The sequence below is a fragment of the Vombatus ursinus genome, unplaced genomic scaffold (assembly GCF_900497805.2).
Source record: "Vombatus ursinus unplaced genomic scaffold, bare-nosed wombat genome assembly UNPS02014813.1, whole genome shotgun sequence".
Lineage (NCBI taxonomy): Eukaryota > Metazoa > Chordata > Mammalia > Diprotodontia > Vombatidae > Vombatus > Vombatus ursinus.
In genome coordinates, this window is record NW_020954591.1 from 20211966 (window position 1) to 20233223 (window position 21258).

At 38.2% G+C, this 21258-nt stretch overlaps 1 protein-coding gene across 1 annotated transcript in view; it reads left to right on the forward strand.

Moving 5' to 3' along the window:
- Positions 1 to 21258, forward strand: part of LATS2 (large tumor suppressor kinase 2) — a 74248-nt gene that overhangs the window by 42072 nt on the left and 10918 nt on the right. The window contains exon 3 of the mRNA XM_027835140.1: positions 18661 to 18793. Within this exon, the coding sequence (XP_027690941.1) occupies positions 18661 to 18793 (133 nt within the window). The remainder of the gene's footprint in view (positions 1 to 18660; positions 18794 to 21258) is intronic.

Consider the following 21258-nt stretch of genomic DNA (forward strand, 5'->3'; position numbering starts at 1 on the left):
TGGTAACAACCGTGAAATCTAATTTTTTTTCCAGGCCCAACAAACCATGTCTTAATTATCTGTTTAATAGTGAGTGCCTTCAAAGCCACATAACTGAGATAGGCATGATCTATGAAGTTACTCCAGTCACCTCCTGCCTCACCCTTGCCATAGTGCTTTAAGAGTATTACTAAAACCCTTTTCCTTGTACATTTCTCATTTTCAGCTGGATCTCAAATGTTTGCTTTCCACGTATATACAATGCTCTTCCTTAGTACATCTTAGTCAAAGATCATCCTTTATCCAGATATGAGTATTTAGCTAATTCTTTAGCTAAATTATAAAAGGCAAGAGATTAGCTTTTTTTTTTATTTGACTTTCATTTATCAATTTCACCAGGCCAATGACGAATGGAAGAATGTTCAACCTGATTCAGCATTTTAAGTGCTTGCTATGTAGGAGGCACAATGTGTGTGTGAGGTTTTTTTTTTAATCCAGTCAAAATGTGGTGATTGATTGATCGCCTATGATCTTATGACTGAGCTTTACATTCTACTTCTGATACTACCTGAATGAGCTTGGGCAAGTCACTTCACCCTGTTTGCCTCAGTTTCCTTGGCTGTAAAATGATGGGCTTGGACTAGATGACCTCTGAAGTCCCCTCCCACTTTTAGATTGATCATCCTTGAACTGAAACTTGATGATAGGAGAATGTCGTGCTAGATCTTATCTAAGAGAAAAGAAATCAGAAGTAAGGATGCGCTCCCTAGCGCTGTAAGCTCTAAGCCTTACCTGCTGAGGTGGGGGCGTGGTGGCTGAGGGAACTAACATTCCATCTTCCACCAAATATGATGAACTTTGATGCCACCTTAGACCGTTTTCCCCTCATAATGATCTCCTCTTGTCTGTTTTCTCTAAGCCGTTCACCATTTAAATTCCAGTTCCCTGCTACATTTTACAGTTCTGTCAACTCTATCAAATGTTGGAAGAAGGAACAAGAAGGGAATTTCAGATATGTTGCGTGCATACTACATGCCAAAGTGGAGAGATCATACTAGTGCACAGTAAAGTAATAAATTGTTTGAGGTAAAGAAGGCAGTTCCTCAAAAATTTGAACTTGTGTTTCCTTACAATAGTTCCCTCAACATATAATTAATCAACAAGCATTGATTAGGCATGTACCTATGTACCAGGCACTGGGTATAGGTAACCAAGACAAAAAATGAAACACTCCTTGACCTCACATTTACATTCTGTTAAATTTCATATGTAGAGAGGGGGGGAGGGGGCGGGGAAATAAGAAAGAAAGAGAGTGTGTGTGTGTGTGTGCGCGCGTGCGCGCGCAATGGGATGGGGGAGGGGGGGATAATGGGGAATAGCAACTGAGAGGATCAGAAAGGGTTTACCCTGACTTAATCTCTGCTTCTTGTTTTTGTTAATGACACCACCTCAGTTATCTGTTCCTCTGTCTCTCTACCCCTAAATGCAATCAGCTGCCAAGTCCTGTCATTTCCTCTACTTTGGCCTGTCTTTCTCCTTTATATCCAGTCCTGTCTACTACTGCTGCATATCACCCTAGTTTAGCATCTGATCACTTTCCAGCTTCTATTTTCATAGCCTCTTAACTATTCTCCCTGTCTCCACTTTGCCCCTTTCCAGTCTTACCTTCATACCTGAGTAATCTTGTCAATATACTTCCTCAGTCATGCTCCTTACTCTACATAAAGATTGTAAACTTCTGATCCTAGCCATGAAAGTCCTCAACAATTTGATTCCAACCTCATTATGCAGCCATATCTCATTGCTTCCCTTTGCTTACTCTATCTCCATTATGGTTCCTTCTATCCATAGAATGAACTCCCCTCTCCCAGTATTCCCCATCTCCATCTGTTGAAGTCCCTCCTTACCTTCAAGACTGAACTCTGGTGCCATCTCCATGAAAGTCATCCCTGAATTCCCCCACTGATAGTGTTTCCTCATTCTTCAAATTTCTCTTCATACTTTGCCTGTACCTTTCCCTTATTCTTTATTTTCTTCTCCTTTAATATCATAATTATTTGTGTATGTGTGGTTTTCTCTCATTAGAATATCAACTCTTTGACCTCAGGGTGTATATCTTATCCATCTTTGGCACTGGAGTCAGGAGACCTAGTATATAACCAGACTCCAGTTCTTACCAATTATGTAGTCATGGACAAATCATTTAACCCTTCTGAACCTCAGGTACCTCACCTACCTCAAAGGGTGGTTATGAGGCTCTCATGAGATACTCTCTATAGATTGATATTTAAATGTCACTTACTACGACTACCACTGCTACTGCTTCTCTTCTCTTTGTTTCCCAGCACCTTGCATGTGAAAGTGTCCTTTAAACCAAAATAACCAATTTTCCTGGTTGTTTGGGAATCTTGTTTAGAGAAAACTTTCTAATTTATATTAAGCATTAGCACATGTTAATTCTTCTGTTTTTTAAAAGTAATGACCAAAACAATTCTCTCAAGCATGCTACTCAGAAAAAAAGATAGAAGAAAAGTTGTCAGCAGGCAAGAAGCCATAACAGCTGATTATGGGCCAATTGGGACTTGCTGAACTCTGAAGCTTACATAACTCTCCAATGAATAAATTGTTAATTTTAACAAGAAACAGTCATGCCTCTGCAGATGACTATTTGCAGATTGTGTTTGACTCGCCCGAGGTTAAAAAAAAAGTAAGGATTAAACACGATATAATGCCATAAGAATTTACTATAATGAAATGGTACAGCTTACAAGGCACCAAAGCAAGGGAATTTAAATTCCTTGTGACATTCTAATTGTATTCCATTGTGAATACTAAATCTAAGTTTCTATTTCATAGCTTTAGTGATAATAGGAGCTCATATTAATGATGAATGCACATTTACAGCCAATACTTAGGGTAAATTCACTGTCTTAAAATTAGATTACTCCAAATATATCAACCTGTCAATTGACTGGCTATATTTTTTGAGGACCTGTTACCTTTCTATTTGAAACACAATGTTTGAGTGTTGAAGGTAGGTCTTTCTTGGTCAAATGGATAACAGCATCTGGAATACATCACAATGGCACTATCCATTATTTCTATACTCTGGCAATCCCACAATAGCCAAATGAAATTTTACCCCAAGATTGCTATGGGACTGGATTTCTTAAATTCCTGTCCTGAGGGAAAACCTCCCAACAGTGGCTTATAATGAGAATACCTTTTCAGCCATCCATCACAGGGAGTCACTCAACCTTGCAAATAGCCATTCTTCTAGAGACTATAATAAGAGACCAGGGAAGCAGTAAAGCTTTTGCTGATCTTTATTTTAATATTTCTCTGACACTTATGGACACGGTGAACCATTTGGGGAGAGGGGGGTTTAGATGGAGGCAGAGGAAAAGGAATTCTTGTTGGCAAAGCTTCAAAAACCATAATGCCAAAATGAGATATACTGTCTTCAGTTCTGTGATGTAGTGGGAGGAAAAATTAAATTGGAATCAGAAGACTCTCACTGAAGTCTCTAGCTCTTTGACCTTAGATTAGTCACTTAATTTCTCTGATCCTCAGTTTCCACATCTGTGAAATGGAGATAATGCTTATTTCCTGTGGTTATTTTGAGGATTCAGTCAGGTGGTATGTTCTTTCTATTTAGGGATAGGGACTGGTCCTGTGATGTCATTAATACAGTAGAGGGTACTCCTGGATGAAGTAACTCCTACCACTTCAGGTCAGCATCTTCTTTGAAATGTGTGGTCTTAGAGAGTTGTCTAAAACAGTTGTACCAGACTCAAATGGAAATGGGCAGCTAGGTGGCACAGTACATAGGGTGCTGGGCCTGGAGTCAGAAAGTTTCATCTTTCCGAGTTCAAATATGGCCTCAGACACTAGCTGTGTGACCCTGGGAAGTCACTTAACCCTGTTTGCCTTAGTTTCTTCATCTGTAAAATGAGCTGGAGAAGGAAATGGCAAACCACTACAGTATCTTTGCCTAGAAAACCATATTCACGAAAGGTCAGACACAACTGAACGGCAACAATGCAACCATAGGTGAGGATCCCTTTGGGCAGCATATTGACTTAGAAAACCACATATTAGCATTATCCATGTTCAGTTGTGTATTTATTTATTTTGCTAAGTGATCCCTCATTACATTTTAATCTGGTTCTGGCATCACTGAGTGTTTGATACCTCTGGCCTAAAACAGTGAGAGAGTAAAAGACTTGCCCAAGGTCACAAGACCTGTATGTATGAGAGTTGGGACTTGAATCCAGGTCTTCCTGGCTTGAAGGCAAGCTATCTCTTTTGCATGCTGTGCTACTGTTATCAATATATAGGACTATATAGAAATGGAAGTTAGTATCTTGTCCAATGTGAATGTTAGTTTATTATATGATGTGAATGTTAAGATCCAGGAAAGGTTGAAAATCTACTGATTTTGACTAGCTACATAACCTTGAGCAAACTCTTTTATTTCTCTTTTTTTTTTACTTTTTTTTTTTTTTTTTTACTTTCCTCCTTTGTAGAAATGAAAGAATTCAACTAGATGGCCCCTATGGGTCCTTCCAGCTAGTAATACTAAGCCTCAGCGATTCTCTGACTTGCAACCTCAACTTGATTTTTGTTGCCGAGGGTGACCTTTTCTGACAGCCAGTTTCAGGGAAGAAGATACTGAAGGGGCTGAATTCTCAGATTGTCAGCAGAGAAAAAGGTGGGGAGAGTAGAATGCAGCAGATTTGAACTGGTTTCTCTATGTATTTCTGCTACAGTATATCCCCTCAACTTCCCACAAGGAATAAATTCCTTATTCTTTTTTCTACTTAGGAAGCAGTTGTCTGAATTTGTAGTCAGCTAGCTGCTGAACCGTTAAGACGAAAATAAATGGTTTGTTTTAACCTTAGTTCTTTATCCCATGTAGGTTCCCAGCCAACAGAAGTGGGGGACTGATGCCTTGGAGCAAATAGGACTATAACAAAAGCTGCTATTTATATAGCTTTTAGGTACACTACAGGTACATTGTGACGTGTACATTTGCTTTGTTTAAATATGATTTAATCTATCATCATTGAAAGGCTCATGAAGATTAATTATAAGAGCCAGAATAAATGGCAAATACAAGGACTGCAGAGAAACTTAAGAACACTAGTAGGAAGTGGCATATAATGAATAAAGCAGAACCAAAATAACATTTTTTTTAAAGAAATAATCACAAGAAATTACAAATAAATTACTTTCTAATGGACAAACCAAAACTCACCAAGCTATAATTTCAGAAGATATTAGAAGAGAATAAAGTCTATAAATGATAGATAGCCCAGTGAGTTTGACTTAATTCCTTGCAAAATTCTAGAACTTTAATATTCAAGGGGTAGTTAGTGAGCATCTGGGAAAGGAAGTAGAGAACTACCATAGTATTTTTATGAATCAGTCATGCCACACTATCTCTTTGCTTTTTGACACTCTTAGTGAAATGCTATAGATATAGATTACTACTTTTAACCAAAGATTTTATGAAGCTTCTCATACTTCCCTTGTGGAAAAGATGGAGAGCTAAGGACTAAATAATAAGTCAGCTTATATGAATTCAGAATTTATTGACTGGCCAGACTCAAGTGTAGCCATTGATGACTAAATAAATGTCAGGAGAAAATCTAATGGAATGCCATAGGAGTATGTACTTGACCCTGTCCTCTTTAACTTCTTAATTAATGACTTGGATAAATAGACATAATGACATACTTATTGCATTTGAAGGAGACATAAAGGTGGGAGAAAATGCTAACATGTTGGATAGACTCGGGATCCAAAAAAATGGGGTGGGAAACCTGCGGCCTCGAGGCCACATGTGGCCTTCTAGGTCCTTAAGTGCAGCCCTTTGACTGAATCCAAACTTCACAGAACAAATCCTTTTATTACTAGAATGTTATGCTGAATCTAATAGAATGAAACTTAATAGGGATAAATGTAAAGCCCCACACTTGGGTTCAAAAAATCAATTTCACAAACACAGGATGAGGAAGCATAGCTAGACCGTAGTTCATCAAAAAACCATCTAGGGTTTTTGGTGGACTATGAGCCCAGTGTGATATGAGAACCAAAAAGCTAAAGTGATTTTTAGCCGCCAATGAGATACTATTTCCAGAACTAGGGAAAGGATAGAATTGCTATACTTTGAAAGGCTCTTTGCCTCTTGGCAATCTCTACCCATTGCTCCTAGTTCTTTCCTCTGGTGACAGGCAGAACATGAACATATCTTTTGTGCCTGACATTAGGAAAAGCTCCCTAATAATGAGAGCTATCTACAAATGGAATGGGCTACCTTGGAAGGTAGGTAGTGAGTGGTTTTCCCTTCACTAGAGGATTTCAAGCAAAATATGGATGAATGGTGACAGTGTCATAGAAGATATTATTGTTCCAATTTGGATTGGACTACCTGAACTTTCAGGTACCTTCTAACCAGGGATTCTATGAGATGTTAAAGAAGTTCAGGAGCTTTTTTTTTTGGGGGGGGGGGGTTAGATAATAACAGGACTTGAATAATTTTTTTTGCTTGCCCAAGGCTAAAAGGGGTCTACTGTCAATAGTGCTGTCCACCCAGTAGGTACTTAGTGTTTGTTGAGGTCATTGAATAAATATAGATCTGTATATCTGAATGTGACTCTGTCTTTGTTCATACATAATTTTTAACTTGTTTTTTGCAATAAGCAGAACATGTTTGGTTATCATTTAAGTGCTTCATATTTTACTTTTCTGGAATTTGTCTCCTGTACATAAAGATGTCCAGACTGACACTGTTGTTACACTTGTGCAGTCATTCCCACTCAGTGCCAGTGCTTCCCCCCGTCTGGGTCATGATCAATAACACTGAATAAAAACTTACTTTTATAAAGTGAAAAAGCATCATTAAAAAGTAAAAGAGGCAATCCCCCTCTGGAGTCACAGAAGCTAGGTTCAAATCCCTCTTCTGATACTCTCTGCCTGACCTTAGACAAGTCACTTAACCTATGGACCATAGTTTCGTCCACTATAAGTAGACAACTGGCTTCTAATCCTTCCAGCTCTAGGTTTGATGATCCTGTATTTTAAGGGATATTATTATATCACCTTATTTAGAGGTAAAAGGAACTTGAGATATTATATCATCTTGGGTAGTGATTTAACAAATGAGAATGAGGCCCCCCAAAGTGTTATGACAAGCCCAGGGTCACACATGTTGTAAATAACAAAGCCAGGATTGAAATGAACTCCTCTGTCCCTAAATTCACTATACATAATACTTAATAATCCCAGGGTAGCAAGTACTCTATGATGATTCTTATCCTTTGAAACTTAGAGCTAAAGCTAAATGAAACTTGTAAGAGACAGTACTAATGTCATATAAACAGGTACATACTTTAAAAGCATTTTTTTCTCTCTTTAAACTTCTGTTTGAAATCACTATTTAGAAATAAAAATTTTTTAAACTCATCAGGTTTTATAATAGATATGTTCAAGAAGAATCTGTGCAGTGTATTTTTTAAGAAGGTAGCATATTGAGTTATTTAAATATGAGTTCTTGCTTTTTTACGAGGAACGACAGTATTTTACAAGCAACAGTTGTCTGGAGATGAAGACCAGCCTAATCTTCACACATACTCAACACACTTAATTTCAGGAGCCTGGATTGGCCTATAGCCCAAATGGTTTCTAAGTCTCTTCTTACAGTGCATGTCTCAGAATCGCATTTAAATTGTTCCTAGTTCTGCTTTGATGAATGCACTGTTTATTTCTTGGCTAGCTTAAGTGGTCACTTACTATACTGCACAATGCCTCAACCATGGAATCATGTATAAACTCCAAGTATATGTTTTTGTTACATCTCATGACATTGACTTATATTTACTGTTCACTTTTTTAAAAAAAATCGTATATAAGAATTGATATGCAAATGATGATTATTAGTTATTATCTGCTTTGGGTAATTCATGACCATTACTGGTAACCCATTTTCTTTTGACCTTTCTCTAAGGATGGATTTCCCTGATTCTATTTGAAAGTCTCTGGCACAGAGACCCTGCTTGCCACAACTGTTAACTATTATTTCCTTACTCAAGTCTCACACTCAGAGACACAATGGATTCTTCCTTCATGAACCCTTTTTTTCTTCTCCATATGTAGGTTTTGTCATTGAGTATGAATTAAATTTCTTCTGAAACTCCCTCTGTCCTTCCTTTTCAATTAATGCTCAATCAACGAGCTCCAGGTTTGGTTGGCACTGCTAAACACTTTTGTTAGCCACAAGGTGAATGTCCTTATATTCTGAAAAATCAGAATATCTTATATTTGCTACCCTGCAAATTCCAGCAGCATAAACAAAATTCTGAGACAATGTCAAGCTTCATTTCTTATAATGTCTTCTTGTAATGTCTAGTTTGGAAAGTTTTGAGAAATAACAGTGTGGAGGAGTCTCCAGGTGACTGGGAGGGGGATCCCACCTTAGAAGTAGATCTGTGGCTACCTGGAGGGGGTATTCTGGCTCAGACAGTGTGGTCCAGTGGAAAGCATTTTAGCTTATGGAAAGCATTTGGAGTCAGAGCAAGTGAATTAAAAACTGGCCTCTTCCACTGCTACCTGTGTGACCTTTAGCAAGGCTCAGAAAGTTTCAGAGCTTCCATTTGTTTTTTCATGTGTAAAATAAAGAGGTTGGGCCAGATGGGCCTCTAAGGTCCCTTCCAGATCTAAAGGTAGGTTCTAGGATTCTCTTGTTATGGAAACAACGCCACCCAAGAGACTCTTTTTAGGCTTTGCTTAGGTAGAACATCATTTGGATTCTGATCTTTCAAGGAGCTGGGACATTTTTTTCATTTGTTCTCCTTTTTTGTGCCTATCTTATTTTGAGAGCAGTTTTGTTACCATTTGTCAAGTGATGTACTGAGTTCTCCTTCCATCTGCCCTGGCTTCTTTCTGTTCACTCTTTTCAAGTACTTTGTTTTGTAACCTAATGGTATGTTTTCTTTTGTTTTGGAAAGCAGGACCTCTACCCTAGCCCCTGATGTCAAACTAGTTCCCAGATTTTTTCTTAGAATTCTGTCTTCTGTGGGACTAACATCTTTCGTTTCCATAGATTGCACTATTTCTTTGTTTCCAAATAATACATCTGCCAAAGGGCCCCCTTTCCCCCCATGACTCAGAACACTGGTGCTTTTCTCTGTCTCCTGAAATGCTGATTGTCTCCTGGCATGGTCTTGAGTGCCTTCACTGTTTCCTTAGGAAACAGTTATTGTTTCCACAGTCTCTGTGGAAGGGAAAGGCAAATGGTCATTTTTTTTTTCTTGTGCTGGCCCATTTAATTGTACTTGCTGCCACACTCAAGTCATGATAGACTTTTGTGGGCATGAGAGATCTTGCACAATCTTCTCTTTGAATAAGTGTGCTTTTTCAAGTTGATTGGAAAAGAAATACTGCCAGCTAGCTCTCTGGTGCACTTAGAGGAGTAAGTATTGCTGCCAAAACTGATGGATGTTGGCCAGGTTAGAGACTGGAACTGGGAAAGCCTTCTGCAGCCTTGGATTGTTAAGCACAGAAAAGCAAGCTAATTGTGTGTGCATGCATGTTCATGCCTACACAAACACACAGTCATTTTTACCATGTAATCCTTTATGGGAATCAGAGTGGAGAAGGGATATTGTTTAGGGTGATCCCCTTCCCGCCCCTCCCCAAGACCTTCTTATATGCAATAAAGGTATACCTTACTTTATGTAAACCTCAAGGGGTTAACCTCAGGGAAGGGCTCTGAGGCTCCAGGAAGCGGATGCCCATGGGAAGTAAACAAACCCTCCCGTGCTCATTGAAAGCCGCACCCACCATATAAACACATCTCTGCCATCTTGCAGACGATGAAGGCGGCATGGGGTACTAAAGAGGGAGAAATCCTGCAAAGGAGCCAGGAGTTTTTCTCATTAGCTACTGCCTCTGTTGGAAAGCAGGAAGCCTGAGTCCAACAGAACCGGCATCAGAGGTACCCACAGAGACCCAGGGTTGTTCTGTGTGTGCATTGACCCAAGAGATCCATGCAAAACAAAAATATTTGAATTTCACAATCAGGGCACTTACACAGTTCCATATATGACCCAAGAATTAACCTTTCTCCTGGTGTCAGAGAGATCCCTTCCTCAAATGGCCTGTTATGTGAATTTGCATGTCTTCTGGGTCAACCCATTTAGGATTGATTTGAGGGAAATGTGCCCTGTCTTTGTGTTTCCTTAGGTGGTGATTCCACTTGGTAAGAGACCTTTTAGTTTTTGTGGTCATTGAGAAAGAACCAAAGGATTGTCTGAGCAGCTCAGGTTTCTATGGAGTGTTAGAATAAACTCCCCTAAGGCACTTGTCTTGGTTTGGGGCTCTCAGACTCCATATCTCTGCTCTCAGGGGATGCCACCCAGAGAATATAGTATCTTTGTAGTTTCCTCTAAAGTCATTTTTGTTTACCTGTTATTTTTCCTATTGACATTTGTTTTAAAAAATTTAGATATGTAGTGTGAGGGGGGAAATAGGGCCCAAGACATCATAAAACCACATTGAAGAATGTAGTAGACATTTTAAATAAAACATTTAAAAGAAAAATGACAATTTTACTAATCAGACAAGAAATTCAATAATTGAATGATTATATATATAGGGCACTCTCTTAAAAAACTGTTTATAATTGGGCAAAGGCTGTTTGATTCTTGTTTTTGTATCCCCGGTTCCCACGAAGCTTTGTATTGCATACAGGAAAAGTAGTGATTTTAAAAAATAGGATTGACAAAGATGGGCTGGTAATTGAACAGTGAGCTCCTTGAGAGCAGGGACTGTGGCACCTAACAGGTAAATGCTTGTTGACAGATTGACAGTTTTGCCTGCCCTCTACCCAGTGCCCCACCAGCTGCCTGTAGTCAGGTTTGAGTTACATAGGAGCACTCTTAGCATTACCATTTGCTGTCTGAGGTACATTAAGGTCAGTCTTCTTTTAGCAGATATTGACAGGAATAAAATTAGGAACTCAAAGGTGCTTTAGACTCAGCTCACATCAGGAAGTGCTAGTTTCCTTATTTTTTTTTTTAGCACACGTTATTTGAACTTCAAAATACTTCATTTTCTCATCATTTTATTCTCTCAACTGTATTCAAGTTTGAGCAGAAACTGCTTTGGAAACTCCATGCTAAACTATTTGAATCCTCTTTGCGAAATCAATAGAATGCAAAGAATGGCTTGTGGCTGGGCCTGCAAACCTTGCTTATGATTTATATGTATTCTGCCAGGGGCTTGTGTTTCTTATTAAGGTTTGACAACTGGCTGTAGCATTGGTTAAAACATTATGTGCAGCTATGCTTTTAAACATTACTTTCCTGGAATTATTTTGCCTTGAAAATGACTAACAGTGGAGCCTATGAAAACATGCCAGCTCCATAGAGATGCCCCAGGTGCCCCAGGAAGTGTGATTTATGAATGCAGATTCTCTACCCTAACCTTACCCTTTTTTTTTCCACCTTTACAAAAGTGCTTCCATTAATATCATTTATTTGTTTATTGAATAACTATTAAACACCTCCTCTGTGTATGTAATGTACTGTGCTAGCACTTGAAGAGATGGAAAGATGACTAAGGCATGATCTTTGCCTTCTGTGGAATGGAAAAGGTAAGCTCCTTGAGGACAGGGACTGTTTAGTTATCATCTTTGTATCCAGAGTACCTGGTGCATAATAAAATTTGCTGGCTTGAATTTAATTAAGAGTGGTAAGTTCCACACACAAATAACTACAGAGCAGATTAGGCTGAAATAAGTTGTTTCAGAGCTTACCTTCATATGGGGAATGGAGATGGCTTCATGGAAAATCGTGGCACTTGGGCTGTGCAGCAAAATGTAAAAATGGGCGGTAGGGGCAGGCATTCTGACTTGATAACAGCAACTTAAAAACATACCACAAATTGGCAGTCTTCTCTGCTTCCTCCTGCTAATCTTAACCATTTTGAGAGAGGGATTATTAATTTTTTAAATGGGGGGGGCATTCAGGGTTAAATGACTTACCCTGGCTCACACATCTAGTAAGTGCTTAAGGTTGGATTTGAACTCAGATCCTCCTGACTTCAGGGCTAATGCTTTATCCACTGTGCCACCTAGTTTCCCCAAGAGGGATTAGTTTTAAAATACTGATGTTTTAAAATTATGAACCTGGGAAAAGTGTCATTTGAGGAATTCTTCTTCCCCCTTTTATGTGATAAACTGAAGGCTTTCAGCTTTATCTAGTAAGACAGTAAGAAATAGATTTGTCACTGAGCATCCAGTGAAGCTATTAAACCAAACTGAATTACAAGTTCCCTGGTTGCTTTGTTAGCCTGTACGACTGATTGATCAATGACTCCCCCCCACTCCAGTTTTACTTTGAACCTAAATTGGTGGATGACAGGGCATGGGGATGGGGTGGAGGGAAGATCAACTATACAAATTCATGAATAAATCCTAAGATATGAAAGTCTTATAGTGCAGAAAAGTTTTTCAACTAAAATTTCCATCAAGAATGTTAAAAGATCAGGATATAGATTTGCTAACATTTAAGAAATGCTTCTATGCCAGAAAAGAAAAGGGAAGGGGGGAGAGACCCTTGTGGGAAATTCTTTCCTTCATACATAATCATTTTTCACTGAATTTAAATTATTCTCAGTAATATGTTGATGCTATTGGAATAGCTTAAGTATCTAGAAAATGTGAACCATACTATCACCTTCCTATGAATTATGAGTCATAAATTTTAAGAGAATATTCAGACTTGCTACAGCTATTTCCCCACATAGGACCTTTGAGTAGTGGGGGGGGGGAGATGACATTGCCATTGGAAGATGACAGCATCATTGCAAAGCAAAATCTAAGCAGAAGTATTCATGTCCTGGTTGATCTACTTCAAAAACATATTTTCACATAGCATAGAAACTAGGTATACGATGCCTCAGTGTGCAGTGAATTTCCACTGATCATTCTGATATAAACTATATACTGGGTAGCAGTAATGTGAATGGTGTTAACTTAAACAATCAACAAATGGCACACACTAGGTGCTTAATAAATGTTTATTGACTGACTGCTTGCTTACTATGTGGCAGGTACTGTATTAAGCTCCGAGAATACAAAGTGAGATAATCTGTGCCCTCAAGAAGCTTACATACCACTCTTAGTTATCTATTATAAGAACTATCCTACTATCCAATCACAGTAGACTTTTTTGATTGCTTACCCCATCAGTGAAAATGTTTCTACACCCCCCTCATATGTGTATATTTCCTTATATATAAATTATATACGTGTACTGGTATACTAATAATTATGTATATTATAAAACAATCAGAAATTTAAAAGGATGAGATAAAGATAAAATAATATTTGATCATAGAGCCCCTGGATATCCTAAGTAAGGGGTATATAGAGGGGTATATATATTGCTGACATAAGTTAGACCTGTGCTTTAGAGAAACTATTGTGTCAGCAGAATGGAAGATGGATCAGAGTGGGAAGAGATGTCAGGCGGGGAGACCAGTTAACTGGCTATTTCAGTAGTTGAGTAGTGATGACATGTACATGGTGAACCTAGGTGACTGGAAAGATGGCGTTGCTCTGGCATTCAAATAATAAGAAAATCTGAAAGAGGGGTGGGTTTGGGAAGTAATATAGTAAAGTCTATGATGAATATCTCTCTTTGATGCCTACCTATACTATGGGACTCTGTCCCACACAAAATAATTAGTGGGGAAGCTACGCCCTCCTTGAGGTGTCTTTCCACAGCCACTAGGTAATCTGGGGGGGACAGGGAATTGCTGTACTCTGGTGGGGAGGTAAGGTAATTTCTCAGTGGCACTGCCTGAACAGTACTACTATGGATACCCAGCACCTAATCTAAGGTTAGGTTATAACTATCCTGAAGAGTTGATCTGGGCTTTGAAGTGGGGAGGTTGGGTCCTTAAACAGCAAAGTTAAGGTGTGTTTTGGGGATAAAGGTAAGTCTGGTTTTGTTAAGAGACAAGGCCCTCAATTGAATGTTGCAAGGAGGGTCAATGTAGCCCGTCTTGCCAGGGGCTGATTGGTTGTTCCCAAATCCCTTGAAGTCAGTGCATGGCTGTGTCAGTATGTGGCCTCTGTTCTAGACAGTGAAAAGGTTTCAGTTGTTAGTTGAAAGATTTTATTTTGAAACCATGTGATACATTCAGCTAAAATCTAACATTAAACCAAATTAATGAATGCTGGTGATTGGTCCCCAGGGAAAGGTGAGAGAGGTGGCAGCAAACTTGTTAGTATTATTTTCAGACTAGACAGATTGAACAGTCAGCTCTGATTGAAGAATAAGGATCGTCTTTCAATACAGTCTTAAGGGGAAAAGAATGCTACAAGGTTATCTTAATAATAAATATCTTGTATTTATGTAGTGTCTCTCTCCGAGATGTTGAAAGTACTTTGCAGACATGATCTCATTGCATAACATACTTATGAGGTAGGGAGGTTGCAAGTGGTATCACCTATTTACAGGTGAAATGATGAGTATCCATCTCATTCTTGAACTATTTCTGCTTTCCCCTCATTGCCTTCTCAGATTTTAAATTCAGTCCAGATGCTGCTTTTAAAAAATCCTTACCTTCTTTTTTGACCCAGGCATACTCTTCCTCAGAAGCTATTGTTGGCTTTCCATCCCCCTTCATATCAATCTCAATCTGCCTAAAAAGACTTTTAGAATCCTCTACCAATGTGCTGCTGTGTCCACTGCTTTCACAATGTCTTGCCACCATCTCATTCCGCATGGTGCTTAAGGAAGAAATTTGGGAAATTTGGGTTTCTGTTCATTCCCTTCTCCCTCACCAGGCATACCTTGACCAATTCCTATTTCACTAAGAGAATGCACATATACACTATAATCCAGGGATGGGGATTATATCCCCACGTGGGGATATAATCCTCAAGGCCCCACGTGGCCTTCTAGGCCCTTGGGTGTGGCCTTTTGACTGAGTCCAAGTTTTACAGAACACATCCTTTTATTAAGGGAATTTGTTCTGTGAAGTTTGGATTCAGTCAAAGGGCTGCACTTGAGGACCTAGAGGGACACATGGAGCCTCTAGGCCGCAGATTCCCTACCCCTGCTCTATGTAGTCATTCCCTTTATACCCCTCTATATCCATGATACCTTTTTTTTAACCTGGTTAGGCTGTGTGACCCTCGACAAGTAGCTTAACCGCTTAGCCTCACTTTCTTCATCTGTAAAATGTGGATAATAGCAGAACCTACTTTACAGGGTTATGAAGATCAAATGAGATAATATATTAAAATGCTTTGTAGACCTTAAAGCCCTATGCATAAATGCTAAATATTATTGCAACAAAGCATTGGAGTATGACATTAGTGATGGGACCTGTGGTGATGCTATAAAAAGAATTAATCTGGGTTCAAATCCCAGTTCTTCTGTGTGACATTGGTCACTTAACCTCTCTAGGCCACGGTTTCCTGATCTGTAAAATGAGGGGGTTGAATCTTTGTTCTGGACAAGTGGTGACATACACTTCCCTCTTCTGAGTAGAAAGGTGAAGAACTGCAGGGACGGATTATTTCATACATTGTTCTAACCCTGGTAGTTTTGTTGGGTTTGCTTTTTTTTTTTTACAAGGGAGGGTAGTTGGGAGGGTAGCAAGTATACTGGGAAATGGACTACTGTAAAAAAAAAAAAAAGATCAATAAAGCTCCTTTGAGAACAAGCTTGTTTTTGACATTTAGCCACACTATATTAAAATGGTAATGATAAAACTTGTTCAGTTGTTTCTGACTCTTCATGACCCCATTTGGGGTTTTCTTGGCAAAGATACTAGAATGGTTTGCCATTTCCTTCTCCAGCTCATTTTACAGATGAGGAAACTGAGGCAAACAGGGTTAAGTGACTTACCCAGGGTCATAGTGCTAGTGTCTAAAGCCTAATTTGAACTCAGGTCTTCCTGACTCCAGGCCAGGCACTTTATCTACTGGGCCACATGGCTGCCCCCTATAAAACTATAAAGAAATAATTTCTTGAAGAGTAGAAGACAATGTTACATAAGTATCACCTCACATTTTCAGTTGTTTCAGTCACATCCAACTCTTTGTGACCCTGTTTGGGGTTTTCTTGGCAAAGATACTAGAGTGGTTTGCCATTTCCTTCTACAAGTCATTTTATAGATGAGGAAACTAAGACAAATAGGGTTAAATGACTTGCCCAGGGTCACACAGCAAATAAGTATTTGAGGTCAGATTTGAACTCAGAAAAATGAGTCTTCCTTACTCTAGACCTGGCAGTCTATCCACTGTGCCATCTAACTGCTCATTTTAAGACCTAGGAATCTAGTATAGTGGTGCTACAGCTAAATTAATGACTATACAATTAAATTAAATGTATTGTAATACATTGTAAATTAATGTTGTACAGTCTATACTGAACAAGCCTGAAGTAAAACCACCTCTTCAGTAGTTTTCCTTCTTGTAATATGGGAAAGACCTCTCTAGTATCTGCTCCTATAGTGATGCCTTATTTATCTAGCATTGCTAGATAAATATATTTATTTATATACATATTATAATTTATAGATATAATATATTTATGATTATACTTATATTTATCTATACCTACGTAGAAAAATATAATAAACTTCCACATACGTGATTTTTCTAGGTAACTGAAACTTCTCACTTTAAGCCAGAAAACAAATTTTAACCGTTTTAGAGGAAAATCTCTAAAATAAGAGTCTACAATTTCTCTACCTTCTTTTTTTTTTTTAGTTAGGCAATCGGGGTTAAGTGACTTGCCCAAGGTCACACAGCTAGTACGTGTCAGGTGTTTGGCCTGAGGCCGAATTTGAACTCAGGTCCTCCTGACTTCAGGGTGCTCTATCCACTGCGCCGCCTAGCTGCCCCAATTTCCCTATCTTCTTAAAAGAGTATACATGGAACTCAAAAAGTCTCATGATGAGAAATGCTATCCACATCCAGAGAAAGAACTGTAGAGTCTGAATGCAGATCGAAGCATACCCTTTGCTCTTTTTTTTTGTTTGTTTTTTCTTTCTTGTGGTTCCTCCCATTCGTTCTAATTCTTCTTTACAACATGACTAATGTGAAAATACATTTAATAAGAATGTATATGTGGAGCCTACATCAGATTGCACGCCGTCTTGGTGAGGAGAAAGGGAAGTGGGGTAGAGAAAATTTAAAACTCAAAAGCTTATGGAAGTGAGTGTTGAAAACAAAAAATTAATTAGATACAAAAAAGAGTGTACATGGAGTATTGTTTCTTTCTCCTTAACTTAAGATCATCTTAATGAGCATTGTAGGATCACAGACCTACAGCTGAAAAAGACCCCTCAGACACCATCTAGTCTCTAATCTTTTTATTTTATAAATGAGGAAGTTGAGGCACTGAGAGGTTGTGACTTATAATACCATAATGACCTCAGGGTCTTGAGGCATCCTTGTAGGGATTACTTTACCCCCATATTAAATGGCTTCAACATACCATACATTTAATTCTTATACCTATATTTATGGTTTATATCTTCTCAGTCAGGCTATCTGTTGTCACCACCTTCTAATTTGCTGCCTGTCTTCTGTATGCTAGGGAAACCAGATGATTGTAGCTTGTGGGAATTGTATATAAATTAGAGTGAGCTCTTCCCTCATGAAATAAAGTTGCATAGAATTTGATGGCTATTTCAACAATTCACAGACTTTTTAGTTTACTCTCTTTATAACTATGTTAGGAGGGCTGAAATTACTACATATCTGACTCCCATCAAAGTGGAGTGTACATACTGTCATACATTATCAAAGTTAAAACAAATTTTATTATGTGATGTGAATATTCTATGCTGAATCTCCTCTTCATTAATGTGAATGATCAAGAGTTGACTTTTAAAAATAAGATTGCCTAGGGATTATGTAGTATCTATCTTCTAAAGAACACAAAGGCGTTTCAAATATATAGCCACATGTGTCATCATGATACACCCATAAAGTGGCAGGTCTTAAGGTTTCGCATTTCACACCCGGAAATACAGAGAGAGAAAAGCATTGGTTATCTTTTCCAAGCACCAGTTATTTAGACACAAATCTTTTGACTCTGAGAATTCTGTTATTTCCACTAGCTTTTGTGCCATTAAGTTTATAAATTCAGATGCGTCCCAGCCAAAAAGTAGGATTTACATTGCCTTTGAGGAGTTGGGTACAAGGGTAATTTGTTGTGGTTTATTGTAGTATTAAAATAATGTACACATGTGTAAATAGGTATGTTGTAATTTGTGTAGTCAGGTGTGTTTATTGAGAAGTATCTAAATATAGTCCAAAGAGCACTGAATTTGGAGTCAGAAGGCCCCAATCTTGCTCTTTGTGTAACATGGACCTCACAGTGTGTGGGAAGAAAGTGCCTCCTAATTCTTAAAGCCTTCCTTAAATTTTTAGTAAGTTGTTATTATTGTATGCGTTCACTATAATTATATTTAGGATGGAACTCAAAATAGCCTAAGCACAGCAGAAGGTGAAGGTTGAGACAGTCACAGTGCCAAAACCAGGGCAGAGCCAGGAATTAAATCTCATTAAAAGGGCTTTGTAAAAAGATGACATCAGACTTAACATTTCTCACTGATTCATATTTGCTTTTCCTTTTGTTCCAGGAGATGGCGATAAGAGCACTCAAACAAACAGGTAGTAAAAACATTGAAGCTGCTCTGGAATACATTAGTAAAATGGGTTATGTGGACCCGAGAAATGAGCAAATTGTGCGGGTCATTAAGCAGACCTCCTCAGGTGAGCACAGACCTCTTGTATTTTATCTGAAGAAAATAACTGTGTTTTAAATATGGGGTTGCTTTGGGGGCAAAGGGAGCCAAATCTATCCATCATCAATGGATTTTTAAATATTTTTATTACTTGTTTTTCTGAAATTGACAAGTACTAACATGAACATTCCCATATGCAAAGAACAAAAAAAAAAGAATTGCATATATAAACCAAATCTTCATTACATCCTGCTTGTTTCATTTTTTTAAAAAAACAACATAAATTTAATATATTAGTTTCAAAGCTGTTCTGCTTGTCTTTGCCTTCCTTGTGAACCTCCTCTGTTCATTCTTTTCAGTGCTTCATTGACATTCTTTATTTTCTTTTTCTTTTTTTTCTTTTTTGCACCACTTGTTCTTTATTAAACCCTCCCTTGTAACAAATAAGCGTGGTCAAGCAAAATGAATTCACACCTTTCTCATAACCAAAAATGTATGTCTCATTATCAGTCTGTTATCCATCACCTGTCTTAGGAGATGAGAGGCGAGGCGTGCTTAATCAGTCCTCTGGAGTCATGATTAGTCATTGAATTGGCCAGAACGCTCAAGTCTTTCCACGCTGTTTTTCTTTAAATCTTTCAGGGTTTCTCTGACTATCCCCAATGCCCTTTTTTAAGGCACGATAATGATCCACTACATTCATATACCGTAATTTCTTTGACTATTCCCTAATTAATGGGCACTCCTTAGTTTCTGATTCTTTGATACAACAAAATGGTCTTCTATGAATATTCTTGCACTTATGGGTTCTTTTCCTCTTTTCATCTCTTTGGCTTATACGTCTAGGAGTATGCTCGTAAATGCATAGTGGGGTGTGAGTGGAATGTGTGCACACATTTTTAAGTTTAATCTACATTAATACTTTCTTAAGTACAGACAATCAGAAAAATAATCAAGTCCTGATTTGTAGCATTGTTGATTTCTGCGTTTTAAATAAATGCTTACTCTGAAAACTTAACAGTAGGCTCTTGGAACCATGTTCAGCTGACTCCAGGATGCCCTGTATATTCCTGGTAGTGGTATTGCTTGGATCCAGGGGTATTCATAGTTTATTGACTTTTTGGTTAAAGTTCCAAATTGCTTTCCAGAATGTGGATCAGTTTTCAGCTCCACCAAGTGTTTGCCTGTCCTCTCGTAGCCCCTCTAACAGTTAGTTGTTTTTTGCCTTTTTTTTTTCATCTTTGTCAATGTCATTTTTCTTCATTTTCTCTTATATTAGAAGGTAGCTAAGTGGCATAGTGGATAGAGATGGATTCATGAAAACCTGAATTCAAATCCTGCTGTAGACATTTACTAATTTTGTGACCCTGGGAACACTTTTTTGTGCCTCAGTTTCTTCATCTGTAAAATGGATAATAATAGCACCTACCTTACAGTGGTTTTGTGAGGGTCAAATCCAATGAGATAACATGTGTAAAGTACTTTATAAACTTTAAAGCGCTATATAAATTCTAGCTATTATTAGTGATTTGGAGGATTTTTTTCAAATGGTTGTTGATAGCTTCCTTTTCTTTTGAGAATGGCCTGTTCATATACTTTCACCATTTATTTTTGGGGGGAATTGCTCCTATTCTTATATATTTGAATCAGTTCCCTATATATCTTGGATATAGAGTGTAGAACTTAGTGGGAAGATTTTTTTCTCCCAGTTTGCCCTCTTAATTTTAACTGCATTGATTATGTTTGGGCAAAAACTTTTTGAATTTTCTGTAATAAAAATTGCACATTTTATCCCCTGTTATCTTCTCTATCTTTTGTTTGGTTATAAACTCTTCTTCTCTCCATAGATATGAACTGCTCTGCTCCTCTGATTTGTTTGTGACTATCCATAGTTGAGGGATTTTCCATGGCAGATCACCAGAGATCATTTTACAGTCCCAAATTTATTTAGATAATGGATATATTATGGGTATACTACCGTCCTAACAGGGTTATTAACATGGAAAAAAGCAAAATACATCCCAGTCCTCAGCCTCTCAGCTAAAGTGACCTACTTCAGACCATCTCCAGTCATCCTGATCTATATCTGGCCATTGGACCCAGATGGCTCCAGAGGAGGAAGTGAGGCTGGTGACTTTGCACAGCCATCCCTCAATTAAATCCAATTTACTTGAAAGTCATGGCATCACCTCTTCATGTTATGTCCTCTTCAAGAAAGAAGAACAAACTGCAACAATAACAAAATGGCCTACTCATACAAAATAAAAATGGCGGAGTGTACCTGTATTCTTTCTTTATAGAAAGAATAAGAAATTCTAGAAATATTTTAAATCATGTAGTGATGGGAAAAAAAGTACTGGATTTGGAATTGGAAGACTGCTGTCACTTCGGGTTGTAAAGCCTCAGACTGCTCTGTTCTGCTTCAGAATATTTAGTCCTTATAGGTTTATTTGTTTTAGCTGTGTCAAATTTTTCCCCTTCAATGTCTTGATT